Source organism: Choloepus didactylus, chromosome 6, assembly GCF_015220235.1.
Source record: "Choloepus didactylus isolate mChoDid1 chromosome 6, mChoDid1.pri, whole genome shotgun sequence".
NCBI classification, from domain to species: Eukaryota; Metazoa; Chordata; class Mammalia; order Pilosa; family Megalonychidae; genus Choloepus; species Choloepus didactylus.
This window is the reverse complement of record NC_051312.1, coordinates 72,440,865-72,458,067: the sequence shown is the minus strand read 5'-3', so window position 1 is coordinate 72,458,067 and position 17,203 is coordinate 72,440,865. Positions and strand designations below refer to the sequence as shown.

The following is a 17,203-nucleotide window of genomic DNA, read 5'->3' as shown; positions in this document are numbered from 1 at the left end:
ATTTCATAGTTATATTCAGTGTTCTACATTTATTTTTGTTCTCTTTGGAACTGGGATGTGAGGGAGCATGGGTCTCTTACCCTTGAAGTTTTGGTTCTTTCCATCACCAAAATATTCATGGTATTTTTGAAAATGACCTTGTTTCAATTTCAGAATTAGAAATTTGTGAGTAAGGAGACTTACCTTATTAACTTCAGGCAGTACTTGCTTGATGTGGAGGACTTGTCATTGGCTTTAAATCATCACTGAGCCACAGGCTGTGAAGGGTGCCAGTCAGCATCAGCTTCCTGACTGTTCTAAGAAACTAAAAAGATTTCTGCTCCAGCTTGGACTGAAGAACTGGGATCCCCATGAGACTTGATGTGCCCCACGACTTTATCTTTTCTGCAGCCCACGTAGAACTCCTCGGCATGCTCACCCTCATTCAGATGAGAATGGCTTGGTTCTCTTTGAAAAGAAGTTCATCTCATTTGAGAAGGGAACACCTTTTCTGACTTGTTAGATTAGCCAGGCAGCATACCTGGTCATGTTATTGTTTAGATTTACTCTATACTTGAAGTCCTTAACTCCCTCAGCATTTCTTCTGGTTAGAAATAGAATTAGAGTTAGTTTTACAGATTATGCTTCTGTGACCTGAGTCCTTGTGTGGGGAAAGAAGTGATCATTTGGAATAGACGTAAGTAGAATTGCATTGCTTGGATGGTGAACCATCCTCCTGAGGTTTAAAACATGGTCATTTTTATTTTTAGCCTCGTACTTGTTGTGCCCTTACCATATCTCCTGGCCTTTGACCAAGTACTATAAACTGAAGGTTGTTCTATAATATAGAAAACTCCAGTCATAATATTTCTTAAGGTGGCCATTTTCTGTTAGACTGTGCTTCCTTCCTGAACATTTTAATAACAGTTTTAAAAACTTTAATTAGAACTAATTTTAGATTTACAGATTTTAATAAAATTTAATATGAAAACAGATTTATTTAAAAATAAATTAATTTATCATGAGCATATACCTGGATTTAAATTGCAATCTTATTGATAGTTTTTAGGGTTTATAAATTTAAAGTAATTTTTATGTTTCTCAATAATCCACCTACTATAATGATAATTTGCATTTTGTTTAAATCTCGGTTGTTTTTTAAAAGATTTTTTTCCCCGTCTCCCATTAATGCTATATGAGATACAAATGATAGTGGCAGTTGTATGAATGATATATGTGGTAAAACTTATGCTTGCTTTTGACTCAGTCTTCCATCACCCCAAATGTAATGTCAAGAATGTTAAATATTTAAGTGACTTACATGGTGAGGTTAAGGTGTTTATACCACATAGAAGTTGAGAAATAGTGTTTCCCCATTTGAGATGGTTCTGTAATGTTTGTCAAATAATATTCCTGGAAATGCTTCTTTGTCAAGTGTAGCTTTCACATTAGTATTTATTTCCTACAGTCAAGAACAAAACAGGATGTGTCTTCTGTGGACTTATTTGGAAGAATTGTCTTGATGCAATTAAAAATCAAACCTGAAATAGTATTAAGAGATCTTTAAGTGAAATGAAACTTAAATTGTTGTTACGCCAAGAAATGCCTCTTTTAGTGGTACAGGGAAAAGATTTTTTTTTTTTTTTAATAGGTTTTAGTGCTGGCAGCTTTGAAAATCACATGCATCTTGGAAGTTTATTCTGTGTTATTTTTGCTGAAACTTGCTTGGAAGGAGGAAGTAAGCTGCTTCCTGAAACTGAATGAGCTCTTAGAGTTGATGCAGGCCACTTGAGACTAACACAGCAGCATGTGATTTATTATTTAGTATAATTGAATAGTAGAGAATAGAAATGTTTCTATCTCCTTGACCCAAAATAATGAATCAAAAGGTCCTTCAGTTGTTTAATTATGATAAGTGTATGTGTTAAAGCCAATAGGAACTGAAGCTAGATTCGTTGTATGGTACAATCACTGGGAATGCTGAACAGATGCTGGGTGATGATGACGACTTCGGAAGGGTTTGGGAGGGCACCTTCCGAACGGGACAAGAAGACTGGAAAGCTGCTTCTGGAACTGAGTTTGCTAGTCACAGGCACTTTCTGAGTGACCAGCATTATAAAAGAGCATCTAATGTATAAGAGGGAACTGAAACTTGGAGTGACTGAGTATAAGCGGCTTGAGTTCGTTCACAGTGCTAGACAAGGAAGAACTCAGGCCAGGTTTTCTGACTTGTAGTGCAGATGGTCAATCTGTCACACCCACTTTTAGTCCTTGTATCCGCACATACGGCCATACATATATGCTTCATTTGACCTTACTGATTACCCCAAGTGCCCAGGTAGCTCGAGCTCTTCTTTTTGCTGCCTTACAGAGATGGAACTTTGGTACATGCTAATGCCACTGTTATTTTGCCGTGGACAATTATTTATTTTAATGTTGCTTTTGACTTCTTTCTTGTCTCTCTTTTATCTCTTCTTGATTTTACTCTTTTTTTTCCACCGTTTTTCAAATGTTCTTTTGTCTCCTTCCCTCTTCCCTTTTTCTCTCTTCTTGATCATTTCCTTTTTCTCTCTTCCACTGTCTGTCCTTGTTAACTTCTATTTAAGGGCCAAGAAAATAATATCTGGTCTTAAAAGTAGAACTGATGATATATCTTAATAAAGAGAAAAGAAAGACTTAAGTATATTTTTCTCCAATGAGTAAACATTTGTTGAACAAAGGTTAGGGTTTAAGATCGTCTCCATCCTAGAGGAGCTTACGATATCCCATTGAACTAGATCAATAGAACTTTTACTATTTTTTGAACTTGTGGTATTTTGTGACCATGCTTTTCTTTGCAGAATTTTTTCCCCATTGTTGGCATTCTTTTTCTGTTAAAATATGTTATTTCACAAAAAATATTATAACCAAATTAATGGAAATGCAAAGAAGAGAAAAAAAATTAACCCACAGTTCTTGCCATAACAAATTAAACTTACTGATTCTGTCTTTCTCTCTAGTGTTTGTCAAAATATTTACATAGTCTTTATGCAGTCAAAATTATAGGTAAATTTGATTTTGCATTTTCATTCACTTTGTCATTTCATAAATGCTTTCTTAAATGTAATTTTGAATGGTTGAATAATATTCTACACAGCACAGAAGGTAAGTGACATTTATGGAGTACCTAGTATGTGCTAGGCACTGTGAAAAATGCTCTATATTTGTTTCTTTTTATTCCCATAGTAGTTCTCCATGATGAGGGCTATTATGCCCATCTCCTGGATGAGGAAATTGAGGATTAAGGAAGTTAAGTGGGGCCAAGGCATTAGCTTAGTTCATTTCAGTTTAGCAAATACTACTTGAGCTCTGTGTGTTCTAGGTATAATGCTGAGCTCTGGAGATTCAGAGACAAGTGGGGCATGGTTCCTCCCACAAGGAATTCAGAGAATGTTGGGGAAGCAAATAACTAAAAAGATAATTTCAATACAGTACGTTAAGTGCAGTGACATAGAAGAGGAACCACCTGCCTTGGATTAGGGTTGGTCAGAGCAGTGCTTCTCAAACTTTACTGTGCATGTAGGAAGACCTGGCTAGGGTTCTTCTTACAATGCAGATACTGATTTTGGGGTCTGTGGTGGGGTCTGAGAGTCTTCATTTTTAATAAGCTGCCAGGTGATGCTGTTGCTGGTCCACACACTTCATTTTGAGTAGGAAGATCCTAAAGAATGTAGGACTTGAACAAATACCAGTTAAATGGGTAGAGAATTGGGAAAGTTATTGTAGACAAAGAGGACACTATAAAGAAAGGTATAAGAATCATGAAAATGTATGGTAAATGGGTAAACTACTTATAATCGCTGGCAACGGTTGGCAAACCAAGGTTTTCTGACCAGATCCAGTCCATGACCTGTTTTTGTGTGACCCATGTGCTAAAAATTGTTTTCACATTTTTTGAGGGTTGAAAGAAAGAGAGAGAAAGAGAAAAACATGAGAGAGGGATGTGCAAAAGTCTAAAATATTTACCATCCAGCTTTTTACAGAAGAGGTTTGCTGACCCCTGAACTATGGTATTGGTGGTATTGGTGGAGTGTGAAATCTGAGGTGAGGCATAAAGGAAGACATGTTAGAGGAAGTAGGGAAAAGTATGATCACCAAGGAGTACAGAGGTGAAGTGATAGGGAGCCAGGGAAGGGGAGTGACATGCTCAGGATTTTGTTTCAGAAAAATCCCTCTAGCAGAATATAGATCCGAGGCGGCAACATTGAAAACAGGAATACAAACTAGGAGGACCGAGCGAAGGCAGGTGGAGAAGGAAGGGACCTATTTGAGAACTGTCTGGGATAGAATTTTTCATTCTCCTTTTGTTCAACATTCATTATATTTGTTTTACTAAAGAATATGGTTCAAAAAGCCACAAATAAACCAGGAAAATTTGAAAACTAGCCCAACTGAGTGGATAGGGCTGACTCCCTCCTATCCTTTTTTCTGTGTCCATGGAGTTGGAACTTTATCAGACACTTTGCCTTTCCTATTGAGTGTGAATGAATTTCTCTGAACATAAATGAACTCGGAACTAAGAGGAACAAGTGAAGTTTTATAAGATGCAGGCACTTTTGTTCCCGGTTTTAAAAATAAGCCAAGTGAAAAGTTTTATTTAATAAAAGTAACTGGAACAGAGAAAGCTTCAGGAGTTCTATTAGTCCTAGGGACTTAGACTCAGTGCAGTCAGATAGCATCAAATAAGTAAAATAAATTAACAAACAATAGTTAAACTGGGGTTAATAGGCATATATAATAAAAAAGAAATCCAGTTTGTTGCAATTGGAGAAAAACGGCCATTTGAATCCAAAGTAAAGATATGCCAATAATGTCCATTAAATCTTGTGTACCTATGCATTTGAGTAACATCTGAAAGCTTAGTGAGAGAGGCAAAAGGTGCTTTAGATGCCACAGCATCTGGTTAAAACAAAGCAATTTACAAAAAAAGTACCAAATGATACTTTAAAATAAATAGTTCATCGGTTTGATGAATATATACAAGTATAGTACAGACTTGGGAATTTAGTTACCTAAAAATGGTATATCACTATCCAGAGGTGTAGAGGCAAGTTCACATAAATAAAAGAGTGACTTCACTAGCTTCAGCTTCAGTCAGTGGCTCCAGGTAAACAATTTTATTTACTTTGGGCTGGTTCTGGGTCCAGGTTGCTGTCCAGAAGCTTATCAACTTCTATGAGTTTATCTACATAGGACATAACTTCTGATGATCCTGCACTCCCTTGTTCAGCAGAAGTGGGGTTCCTGTCAAAGAATGCAAGAAGTGGAAAGGCAGTGTACTTCTTTTTCTTTTGCGTACAGCCCATAGGAAGCTATACATCTTATGTCACGACCCAGTACACAGAGACACGCACACACAATGCAAAACTTCTCACAAACAGTACTTGTCTTTAACGTGGATGAGCTCAAATATTTTCATTCCATTCAGAAAAATTCTGGTTACTACCCACTGAATTGATTTCTTAGTGGGTCATAACCCACAGTGTGAAAAATACTGCTCAAGGCAAAACAATAGGGTTTTAAGACCGATTTGATGTGAGAGGGTGGGGAACAAGGATCCTGGCACGGGTGACTGTGTGAACCATGTTGTTCCCAACTGAAATCAGTAATGGGGGATGGGGAGGGAGAAGCCATTTGGAAGGTAGAGATGATTAGTTCATGTTTGGACATGTTGAGTTTGAGAGCTCTATAGTATACAAAGGTTTTCCAGACGATAAGAGATTGGTTGTCATTCAGTATTACTGTCTCACTGGTTTGTTTAATTGCTAATATATCGGTAGCAATATTTTCTAATATTTTTAGGTATGATGATTCAGAATTTAGTAAGCTTTTCTGGCTCAGGCTGGGAATTCAACCATCATTTACAACACGGTCAGTATTCTAATGGGAGGAGGCAGCATGGATTTCAAATAACTGGCTTGCATAGAAAATATATATACTGGGGACTAACTTGTTCATACTAATTTGAGATACTTATTTAATTAGCGCTTGTTTGTAGTTCAGCAAGGTTAATGTTCTGATATGTTGAAATATTTATCCAACAGCAAGTAATCAGATCAGATTAATTTGTTTATGTGGGTAGTATGTGTGCAGTTTGCTTTAGTTCTCTATACAAATATACTATGCTGTTAGAGGGTTATCAGTTTTTGATTCCTTTAGGTTAATATGGAACCAGTGGCATTTTATCAACACCCCTCTCCTTTTGGAACTGTAAAAGAATATTTCCTAAATTGATTACATCAGTGTTAATAACATAAATACATACCGATGTTAAAAAGTTATTTTTTTCCTTACTAGGAAATAATAATTTTTAAATTTTTTATATAGATTGAATACCTGCTTAAGAAACTTACAGAAGCTATGGGAGGATGTTGGCAGCAAGAACAATTTGAACATTTTAAAATCAATTTTGATGACAATAAAGATGGCCTTTCTGCATGGGAACTTATTGAGCTTATTGGAAATGGACAGTTTAGCAAAGGCATGGATCGGCAGACGGTATCAATGGCAATTAATGAAGTCTTTAATGAGCTTATATTAGATGTGTTAAAACAGGTAAGAGTCTTGTAACATGACATGTTTGAAATAAAATTTTTATCACAAAGATGACTATAAGCTACTTACACTCTTACATTGATTTAGGACAGGAATAAAGTTTCTTATTTTCCAAATCTTATTTTAAGGAATTACTGGTGCGCTTTTGAAGTACATTTAAGAACTGGGAAGCTACTGTTTTAAAAGAACTGTTTAAATACCACATTTCCAAACTGTTTTAAAAATACCTTCATGTCATGTATATGTCCATACTCACTGATCTGTAATGATTCCCATGACATATTGTTGAGTGAAAAAAACAGGTTGCTGGGCAGCAGGTGTCTTGGAATCCCTTTCCTATCATGTGATGCAGGTGCGTAGAGCTGTCTGGAACAATGCTTTCTAAAATTTTAACAGTGGTCTTCTGGATTGTGGGATTTTGGTGGGTTTTATTTTCTTCTTTATTCCTCTCTGTATTATTGGACTTTCAACATAATTATGTATTATTTTTATAAAATTAGAAAAATACCCTTCCTTTTGGAAAAGATACCTTTATATAACAAAGTGGCATTTGTCTTATTAGACTATTATCTTTTGTTTCTCAGCACCCAGCGTAGCATTTGATATACATATGGAAAACTTAACAGTTGTTAAATAGAATTTATATATTTTTGATGGATCTTTAAAACTTCTTTTATTATTATATTGAATAATATAATAAATGTAATAAAAGGAAATATTTGAGATTTCCTTACTTTGCTGCTTTTTCTTTGCTCAGTAGGTTATGTTGTTGCCTTTGCTTCTTTTTCCTAATGGAGATCATCAGTAGACATTTAGTGATACTTAATTTCTATAGATTTTTGGAGCTACAAAGAGGCATGAGTATTGGTCTTTGTTCTAAGAGAACTTCTAGGTCATCAATATGACGGGATATATGACTGTAGGTGAATGGCAGTATGAGATAGCTTTTGCTCAATTTCCAAGGGTTAGGAAACCAAATGAATAATTTGATTAGAACTCAGTGTAGTAATCAAATGCAACTTACAGCCAAATTAAAAATCATATATTTAATGATATATATATATAGTTTTTACCATAGGCTATCAACACTTGTAGATTTTATATTAAAAGGTCATCTATTCTCAAACAATCCCGAAGGACTTTAACAATGTGCAATTTTTCTGAAATAAAAATTTGAATTACACATCTCTGAAACTAGTATGTGGGAAGGAGCACATGTGGGGAGGCTAGTGAGTATAAGATTAGAAGCCACACTTAGAACCCAGGATCCTAACTCCTGCTGACCCAGTATTTTTTCTGCATATTTGGAGCAGAGTTCATCTTCCAGAAATGTGAGGGATTGGTGCCAGAAGGTGGAAATCCTTGAATATTTGGTTGAAAAGATATTCTTGACCAAGTTGACACCTTTGAACATTTTCACTGATTGAGGTTTTAATTTACTGAGAATCACTGTTAAGCGTTCTTTTTTCTAAAAATTTATATTATGGGCAGTTTTGAGCATACACAAAAATAGAATAATATAATGAACTCTTATAAACCCATCACCCAGCCCCAACAACTACCAAATTCATGGCTAGTTCTTCCCCACCTACTTTTGCCTCTCCTGTATTATTTTGAAGCAAACCCCAGATACTTCATTTCAACTGTAATTATTTCAATAGGTATCTCTAAAGATAAGTACTTTTAAAAAAGCCTACAATACTGTTAACATCAGGGGTTCTTACATGTCTCTGAAGCGTCTGAAATTGTATGCAGACTTTTGTTTGCAAGTGCTTGTGTGACTTTAACTGGGGATAGTGCCCCTGGCCTTCATAGATCCTCAGTGGGTTCATGATCCACAAAGCACAAGAACCATTGATATTTATGCGTTCGTGGCCGTATATCAAATAACAGAATAGACAAGAATATCAAGGAAGAGATATCAGCTCTTATAAGTAAAAGGATAAAAGCATTTATATCAAATTTAATCTTTAATAGGGTTACATGATGAAAAAAGGCCATAGACGGAAAAACTGGACTGAACGTTGGTTTGTGCTAAAACCCAACATAATTTCTTATTATGTGAGTGAGGATCTGAAAGATAAGAAAGGAGACATTCTCTTGGATGGAAATTGCTGTGTGGAGGTAAGAATCTACTGTTTATTCTTTTCCTGAGCTAGCTGATGCTGCCCCCTGCTGCTGAAGTAGTTTCTCATCTTTCTTCTATAGCTCTAGATCCTTAAAATGTTCCCCAATTTTACATTTCCAAAGTAATATAGGCATACAGTAACCATAGTTTCTGAACCAAAATTACATATAGCTGCCAAAATCTTTTTCTAATGTGAATTTATTTTCTGTTCTATACTCATGAACAAAGTATAGGGATTAAATATCATTTATTTGTAGATTTAATGAATCATTTATTGAATAAAATGGAATAATAAAAAATAAAGCAAAAAAACTTGTTCGATAATACAGTATTTGAAATCGTGAACATATCAGAAAATCTGGGATATTTTGAATGCAATAAATAAAACAGAAGATGTGAGTATTACCTTTGAATACTTTGGGTGACTTTCAGGACATCTTAATTCTATAAAGAAGTGAAGTCCTCAGGAAGATAAATTTTTGAGTTTTTAATTTCTAACTGAACTATCACCATGTCTATATGTGTCAAAGGACATTTAAAATACCTAAGATCTCACTCATAAAAGTATTTTGATGAATGAAATGGTATAGATATGGTATAGATATGTTAATGAACAGGTGTGTGCAGTGCCTATTAAGGGGTCTTCTTAGGTTCAGTTTAACATGGAGACTTGCAAGACTGCCATAGACTAAACCCGTCTCTTTGTAAGGTTATGAGACAGGAACCACAGCTTGCGAGCAACAACAGCCCAGGTGCAAGGAAGGGAGAGCCACATCGGGCAGGTATGGGAGTCACCCTGGCCTAGAAGCCTCAGTATCCCAGTAGGCTCAGTACCTCTTGTAGCAATTCCATAGGTGTACCTTTCAGGTTCCCTATAAGGGACATGCTCAGGTGCAGGAGTCACTGCACTCAGGAAAGCCCAAAGCATGGTGTCCCCTTTAGGTATTTATAGTTCTCCCAATCCAGATGTAACATACATTTTTAAAGAACTTATTTTGATTTCTATTTTAGTCCTTGCCTGATAGAGATGGGAAGAAATGCCTTTTTCTCATAAAATGTTTTGATAAGACTTTTGAAATCAGTGCCTCGGATAAAAAGAAGAAACAGGAGTGGATTCAGGGTAAGGTAGTTTTTATTATTTGTCATGATTTAACTTGAGAGCTCTGACTTTCTATTTTTTAATCTCAGTGAAGATATTAATATGTTCTTTTCTCATTGTCTGGTTATTTCTAGTTATTTCTGTGTATGACATAGTAGTTGGAAAAAAACAAAACTAAAATGAGTTACCAAATTTTTAAAATCAATTTCATTTGCATAATGAACTTGGAGGAAAATTATAAACTGGAGATTCTAGGTTTAATTTACTCTTTCTATTTAAGAAGTGTGGAATTTCCCTCTTTAAGGACTGTGAAGAATTTTGAAGTGGCCATCTTGTGTTTTTGGTAGTATGTAAAACATAAGGGGAATTATGCAATAGTTTTTCTTCTTTTTAAAGAAAAACTTTGTATTTTGAAATAATTTCAAACTTACAAGACAGTTGCAAAAATAATACAAAATCCAAACAGAGAATTCCAATATACCCTCTACTTGAATTGAGTCATTAGTTCTGTAGCTACTTTCCTCTTCTGTGGAATGGGGATAGTAATAGTACTTACACTCATGGTTGTTGTGAGGATTAAAAATTAAATAACAGATATACTTGCACTCTTTCAAAATAACATTAATCATTGAAGCAGTGCTTGTGACAGAAAGGATTGCATGCAACCTAAATGTCTATTAATTGGGAAATGGTTGAATAAATGATGGTGTATCTACAAAAATGGAGTACTATGCGGTGATAAAAAATAGGGAAGCTCTTTATGTACTGATGTGGAAAACTCTTGAGATAAATTAAGTGAAAAAAAGTTAGGGTCAAAAGAATGTGTTATGAGGACTCAGGCAAGATGGCGGCATAGAGAGGAGTGGAAGCTAAGTAGTCCCCCTGGAACAACTACAAAAAACCAGAAACCACTAGTAAATAATCCAGAATAACTGCGGGGGGACAAACGAGACCATCCATTCATCATACACCAACCTGAATTGGGAGGAATGCCCGAGAACACAGCATAAAATCTGTAAGTAAAACCTGCGGAACCAGGTCGGGAGACCCCCTCCCCCATAGCCCGAGCTGCAGAGCCGCGTGGTGCCACAGAGAAGCTCTCTCCCAGCAAGCGAATACAGCTCAGCTGAGCTCCAACTGGGGTTTTAAGTAGCGAGTGTGAACTGCTCACTACAGGTACCCAGCCCCAAAAAACAGACAGAGGCTTTGGGTGACGACTGACCTCGGAGAGCCGGAGGGTCGCCTTGGACTGGGTCTGAAGGGGACTATCTGTTTCTTTTTTGGCTCAGTGGAGACAGCCCCAGTCATTTTCAGTTTCCAGGGTTGTGACTCTGGGAAGGGTGGAGACACCACAAGCAGAGAGCAAGACCATTGAAATGCTAATGACCTCCACCTGAGGGGTCTGTCTTCTCTAGGAGGAAAGGGGTGGGGCCCTTTCCATTCAGAACCAGACCCCACAGCCATACCTCCTCACACCAGTCAAGAATTATAGGCTAACAGGCATCACCTGCTGGGCAGAAAAGCACAGTGACCTGAGGCATCAAAGGGTGGAGCAATTTTCTAAGACACACCTGCAGGGAAACCAGATACTGAATATTTCTTCCCTCTGGGACCTGAGCCTGTTCTGGTCTGGGAAAACCTAATTTGGATAACCAAGGAAACTATGCCTAGACAACAGAAAATTACAACCTACACTAAGAAAAACAAAGTTATGGCCCAGTCAAAGGAACAAATGTACACTTCAACTGAGATACAGGAATTTAAACAACTAATGCTAAATCAATTCAAAAAGTTTAGAGAAGATATTGCAAAAGAGATAGAGGCTGTAAAGGAAGCACTGGACATGTATACGGCAGAAATCAAAAGTTCAAAAAACCTACTAGTAGAATCTATGGAAATGAAAGGCACAACACAAGAGATGAAAGACACAATGGAAACATGCAACAGCAGATCTCAAGAGGCAGAAGAAAACACTCAGGAACTGGAAAACAAAACACCTGAAAGCCTACACGCAAAGGAGCAGATGGAGAAAAGAATAAAAAAATATGAGCAACGTCTCCAGGAACTCAAGGATGAAACAAAGTACAATAATGTACGTATCATTGGTGTCCCAGAAGGAGAAGAGAAGGGAAAGGGGGCAGAAGCAATAATAGAGGAAACAATTAATGAAAATTTCCCATCTCTTATGAAAGACATAAAATTACAGATCCAAGAAGTGCAGCGTACTCCAAACAGAAGAGATATGAATAGGCCTACGCCAAGACACTTAATAATCAGATTATCAAATGTCAAAGACAAAGAGAGAATCCTGAAAGCAGCAAGAGAAAAGCAATCCATTACATACAAAGGAAGCTTAATAAGACTATGTGCGGATCTCTCAGCAGAAACCATGGAGGCAAGAAGGAAGTGGTGTGATATATTTAAGATACTGAAGGAGAAAAACCACCAACCAAGAATCCTGTATCCAGCAAAGCTGTCCTTCAAATATGAGGGAGAACTCAAAATATTTTCTGACAAACAGACAATGAGAGACTTTGTGAACAAGACACCTGCTCTACAGGAAATACTAAAGGGAGCACTACAGGGTGATAGAAGACAGGAGTGTGTGGTTTGGAACACAATTTTGGGAGATGGTAGCACAACAATGTAAGTACACTGAACAAAAGTAACTATGAATACGGTTGAGAGAGGAAGATGGGGAGCATGTGAGACACCACAAGAAAGGAGGAAAGATAATGACTGGGACTGTGTAACTTGGTGAAATCTAGAGTATTCAACAATTGTGATAAAATGTACAAATATGTTCTTTTACGAGGGAGAACAAGCAAATGTCAACCTTGCAAGGTGTTGAAAATGGGGAGGCATTGGGGGAGGGATGCAATCAGCATAAACTAGAGACTGTAACTAATAGAATCATTGTATTATGCTTCCTTTAATGTAACAAAGGTGATATACCAAGGTGAATGCAGATAAGGGGGGGGGGATAGGGGAGGCATGTTAGACACTTGACATTGGTGGTATTGTCTGATTCTTTATTCTACTTTGATTTAAGGTTATTTTTCCTTTTGCTGCTTCCTAGCTGTCATTTTTTTGTTTCCTCTTTCTTTTGCCTCTCTACCTTCTTTGACTCTCCCTCCTGCCTTGTGGAAGAAATGTAGATGCTCTTGCTTAGTACGAGCAGAATGTTCAATTAGGATGAACTTAAATGTTTGGAAATGAACAGGGGTGTTGGTAGCAAGATGTGAGAATAACTAACAGCGCTGAATGGTGTGTGAATGAGGTGGAAAGGGGAAGCTCAGAGTCATATATGTCACCAGAAGGAAAGTTGGAGGTCAAAAGATGGAAATGTATAAAACTGAATCCTATGGTGGGCAATGTCCATGATCAACTGTACAAATACTAGAAATCACTTCATGAACCAGAACAAATGTATGACAATACAATTAGAAGTTAATAATAGAGGGGCGTATAGGGAAAAACTATATACCTATTACAAACTATATACTACAGTTAGTAGTATTTCAACATTTTTTCATAAACAGTAACAAACGTACTATATCAATACTAGGAGTCAACAATTGAAGGGGGTTGGTTAGGATAGGGGAGGTTTACAGTTTCCTTTTCTTTTTTTCTCTTTTCATCTTTCACTTTATTTCTTGTCTGGAGTAATGAAAAGTTTCTAAAAATTGAACAAAAATTAAGTGTGATGGATGCACAGCTGTATGAGGGTACCCAGGGGCAAGTGATTGTACACTTTGGATCTTTAGATAATTGTATGGTATCTGAACAATCTCAATAAAAATGAAAAAAAAAAGTGTAATAAACAAACCTGTAACACTAATACAAAGTCCCTTTAACAGCCTTGTTTAGCCAATAAATAAAACTATGTTTACTCGTTTTATATTAAATAAAACTTTGTAAATGTATAAAAAAAAAAAAGAATGTGTTATGCCACCATATGTGTCAAAAGAGGTGAAGAATGTTATATACATATTTACTTATATTTGCTTAAAATATTGCAGGAAAAATGCACAAGAAACTGACTATTAGGTGCCAGTGGGGAGGGGTACCCAGTATTTGGGAGATAGGAGAAATAGAAGGGAGACTTTTCCTATATGTCCTTTCATGCTTTTTGAATTTGAACAGTGTGAAGTTATTAGGTATTCAAAATTAAATTTAGATAATTAAAGCAATTAGAAAATTTATATTTCATGTAAAAATTAGATAATGCATGTAAAGGGCACATTTAGCAAATATTCTGTAAATGGTAGCTACAATTATCATTTTAGGAAGGGAGTATATATAAAGAAAAGTGGTTTCCTAAGGCACAGACTAAGGGCAGACTAAACACAGCAGGTAACAAATCAGATATCAGGAATTTTTAATCTCAGCCTTTACTTTGTCTTATTCTTATTTGGATTTTTAAGAAGTGTAGAGATGGGAATTGAAAGTGTTGCTGTAAGTTCTTAACACTTGTGCAATATTCCTGAATCAAGTATCTAGTCAAGCACTAGAACAGTTATAAAATTTTGATCTGGAAAGGACTTTATAGATCATCTCTCTCATTTTAGAGGTGAGGAAATGGATGCTGGAAGAAGTTACTTGGTTTGCTCAAGGTCATACCACTACTTAGAGGCAGAATCACAATCCATGCTGGGTCTTCTGACACCGTTTGGTTTTCTTCCTTCTGTGCTATTTGCATATTAGCCTAATAAAAAAATAAAGAGTATTTCCCATTTTTCCCACTTTTCTTTTATAGCCATTCATTCTACTATTCATCTGTTGAAGCTGGGCAGCCCCCCTCCACACAAAGAAGCCCGGCAGCGTCGAAAAGAACTCCGGAAGAAGCTTCTGGCTGAGCAGGAGGAGCTGGAGCGACAGATGAAGGAGCTCCAGGCTGCCAATGAAAACAAGCAGCAGGAGCTGGAGACTGTGAGGAAGGTGGGAATGGGCTCTGTGCTGGGCTGGGAGGCATGGATCTCCATTTCATTGCAGAAGCCACAGCTACCTTACTTACCTTCAAGTTGCTTAAATAACTTCAGGATTTTCTCTATATAGGATCATATCTGCAAATAGGGAAAGATTTACTTCTTCCTTTCCAATTTGGATTCCTTTTATTTATTTATTTTTCTTACCTAATTATTCTGGCTAGAACTTCCAATACATTGTTGAGTAACAGTGGTGAGAGTAGGCATCCTTGCTTGGTTCCTGATCTTAGAGGGAAAGTTATCAGTCATTAACCACTGAGTGTGATGTTAACTGTGGGCTTTTTGTATATACCTTTCATCATGTTGAGGAAGTTTCCTTCTCTTCCTAATTTTCTAAGTGTTTTAATCAAAAAGAGGTGCTGAATTTTGTCAAATATCTTTTCTGCATCAGTTGAGATAGATGATCATGTGTTGTTTTTTTTTTTTCTCCTTTATTCTGTTAATGTTGGGTATTACATTAATTGATTTTCTTATGTTGAATCACTCTTGCATAGCTGGGGCGAATCCCACTTGATCATGGTGTATAATCCTTTTAATATGCTTTTGGATTCAATTTGTTAGTATTTTGTTGAGGATTTTTGTACCTATATTCATAAGAGATATTGATCTGTTGTTTTCTGGTGGTATCTTTATCTGGCTTTGGTGTGAGGGTGATGTTGGCCCCATAGAATGGGTTAGGGAGTGTTGCTTCATCTTCAGTATTTTGGAAGAGTTTGAGCAGAATTGGAGTTAAGTCTTAGAATGTTTGGTAGAATACCCCTGAGAAGCCTTATGGTCCTGGTCTTTCTTTGTTAGGAGGTTTTTGATTACTGATTCAGTCTCTTTATTAGTAATTGGCTTGTTGAGATCTTCTATTTCTTCTTGAGTTAACATAGGTAATTTGTGTGTTTCTAAGAATTTGTCCTTTTCTTCTAAGTTATGCAATTTATTGGCATACATTTGTTAATAGTATATTGTTATATTCCTTTTATTTCAGTGGGGTAGGTAGTAATGTCCAACTTTTCATTTCTGATTTTTGTTATTTGTATCTTTTCTCTTTTTTCCTTTGTCAGTCTACCCAAAAGTTTGTCGATTTTTATTGATCTTTTCAAAGAACAAACTTTTTGGTTTTGTCAGTTCTCCTTATTGATTTTCCCCCCATTTCATTTATCTGCATGCTAATCTTTGTTATTTCCTTCCTTCTGCTCATTTTGGGCTTAGTTTGCTCTTTTTCTAGTTCTTCCAGTTTGATGTTGGGTCTCTGATTTGAAGACTGTCTTCTTTTTTAACATAAGCATTTAGAGCTATAAATTTCCCTCTCAGCATTGTCTTAACTGCATCCCATAAGTTTTGGTATGTTGTATTTTAATTTTCATTTGCCTCAAGTGATTTCCTAATTTCGTTTCTGATTTCCTCCTTAACCCAATGGTTGTTTAAGAGTATGTTGTTTAATTTCCACATATCTGTTAATTTTCCCTTTCTTCTGCTGTTATTGATTTCTAGGTTCATTCTATTGTGGTCAAAGAGTATACATTGTATGTTTTCAATATTTTTGAATTTATTGAGACTTCTTTTGTGATCTAAGATATGGTCTCTCCTGGAGAATTATTCATGTGCACTTGAGAAGAGGTGTATTCTGTTTTTCTTGTGTGCAGTGTTGTATATTTGTCTGTTCAGTCTAGTTGGTTTAGTGTATTATTCAAGTCCCATACTTCCTTATTGATCTTTTGACTAGATGTTCTATCCATTACTGGGAGTGATTACCATTGGTCTAAAATTTAACATCCTAAATACCTAGTAATCATATTTGTTTTGATACCAACTTAACTTCAGTAGCATGCACATACACTTTTTCTATATCCTTTTGTCTCCCACCATTTTTTTTGTAGTTGTTACCATATGTATCTTTGTACACTGTATGTCCAAAACCTAGATTTATCATTGTTTTTTATGCATTTGCATTTTATCACTGTAGGAAGTAAGAAGTGGAGTTACATACCAAACTGTACAATACAATAATACTGGTGTTTGTATTTATCCAAATGGTTACCTTTCCTGCAGCTCTTTATTTCTTTTTGCTGCTTTGAACCTCTGTCTAGTGTCCTGTCATTTCAGTCTGCTTGTAGGCCACTCGAGTGGTGATGAACTCCCTCAGCTTTTGTTTATCTGAAAATGTCTTAATCCCACCCTCATTTTTGAAAGATAGTCTTGCCGGATATAAAATTCTTGGCAGTTGTTTTCCTTCAGCCTTCTTTCCTCCATGGTTTCTGATGAGAAATTAGCATGCAATCTAATTGGGACTCCCTTTTACATAACATGTTGCTTTTCTCTTATAACTTTCAAAACTCCCTCCTTGTCCTTTGCATTTGATATTGTAATAAAAATACGTCAGGGTGTATTTTTCTTCATGTTTATCCTGTTTGGGTTTTCTGAGCA

General features: G+C 36.2%; 1 protein-coding gene across 1 annotated transcript in view; it reads left to right on the top strand.

Annotated features, from left to right (window-relative positions):
- The window catches only part of SWAP70 (switching B cell complex subunit SWAP70), a 114,317-nt gene that overhangs the window by 79,319 nt on the left and 17,795 nt on the right, over positions 1 to 17,203 (top strand). Inside the window, exons 4-7 of the mRNA XM_037839999.1 lie at positions 6,346 to 6,573; positions 8,551 to 8,697; positions 9,713 to 9,821; positions 14,560 to 14,741. Coding sequence (XP_037695927.1) covers positions 6,346 to 6,573; positions 8,551 to 8,697; positions 9,713 to 9,821; positions 14,560 to 14,741 — 666 coding nt within the window. The remainder of the gene's footprint in view (positions 1 to 6,345; positions 6,574 to 8,550; positions 8,698 to 9,712; positions 9,822 to 14,559; positions 14,742 to 17,203) is intronic.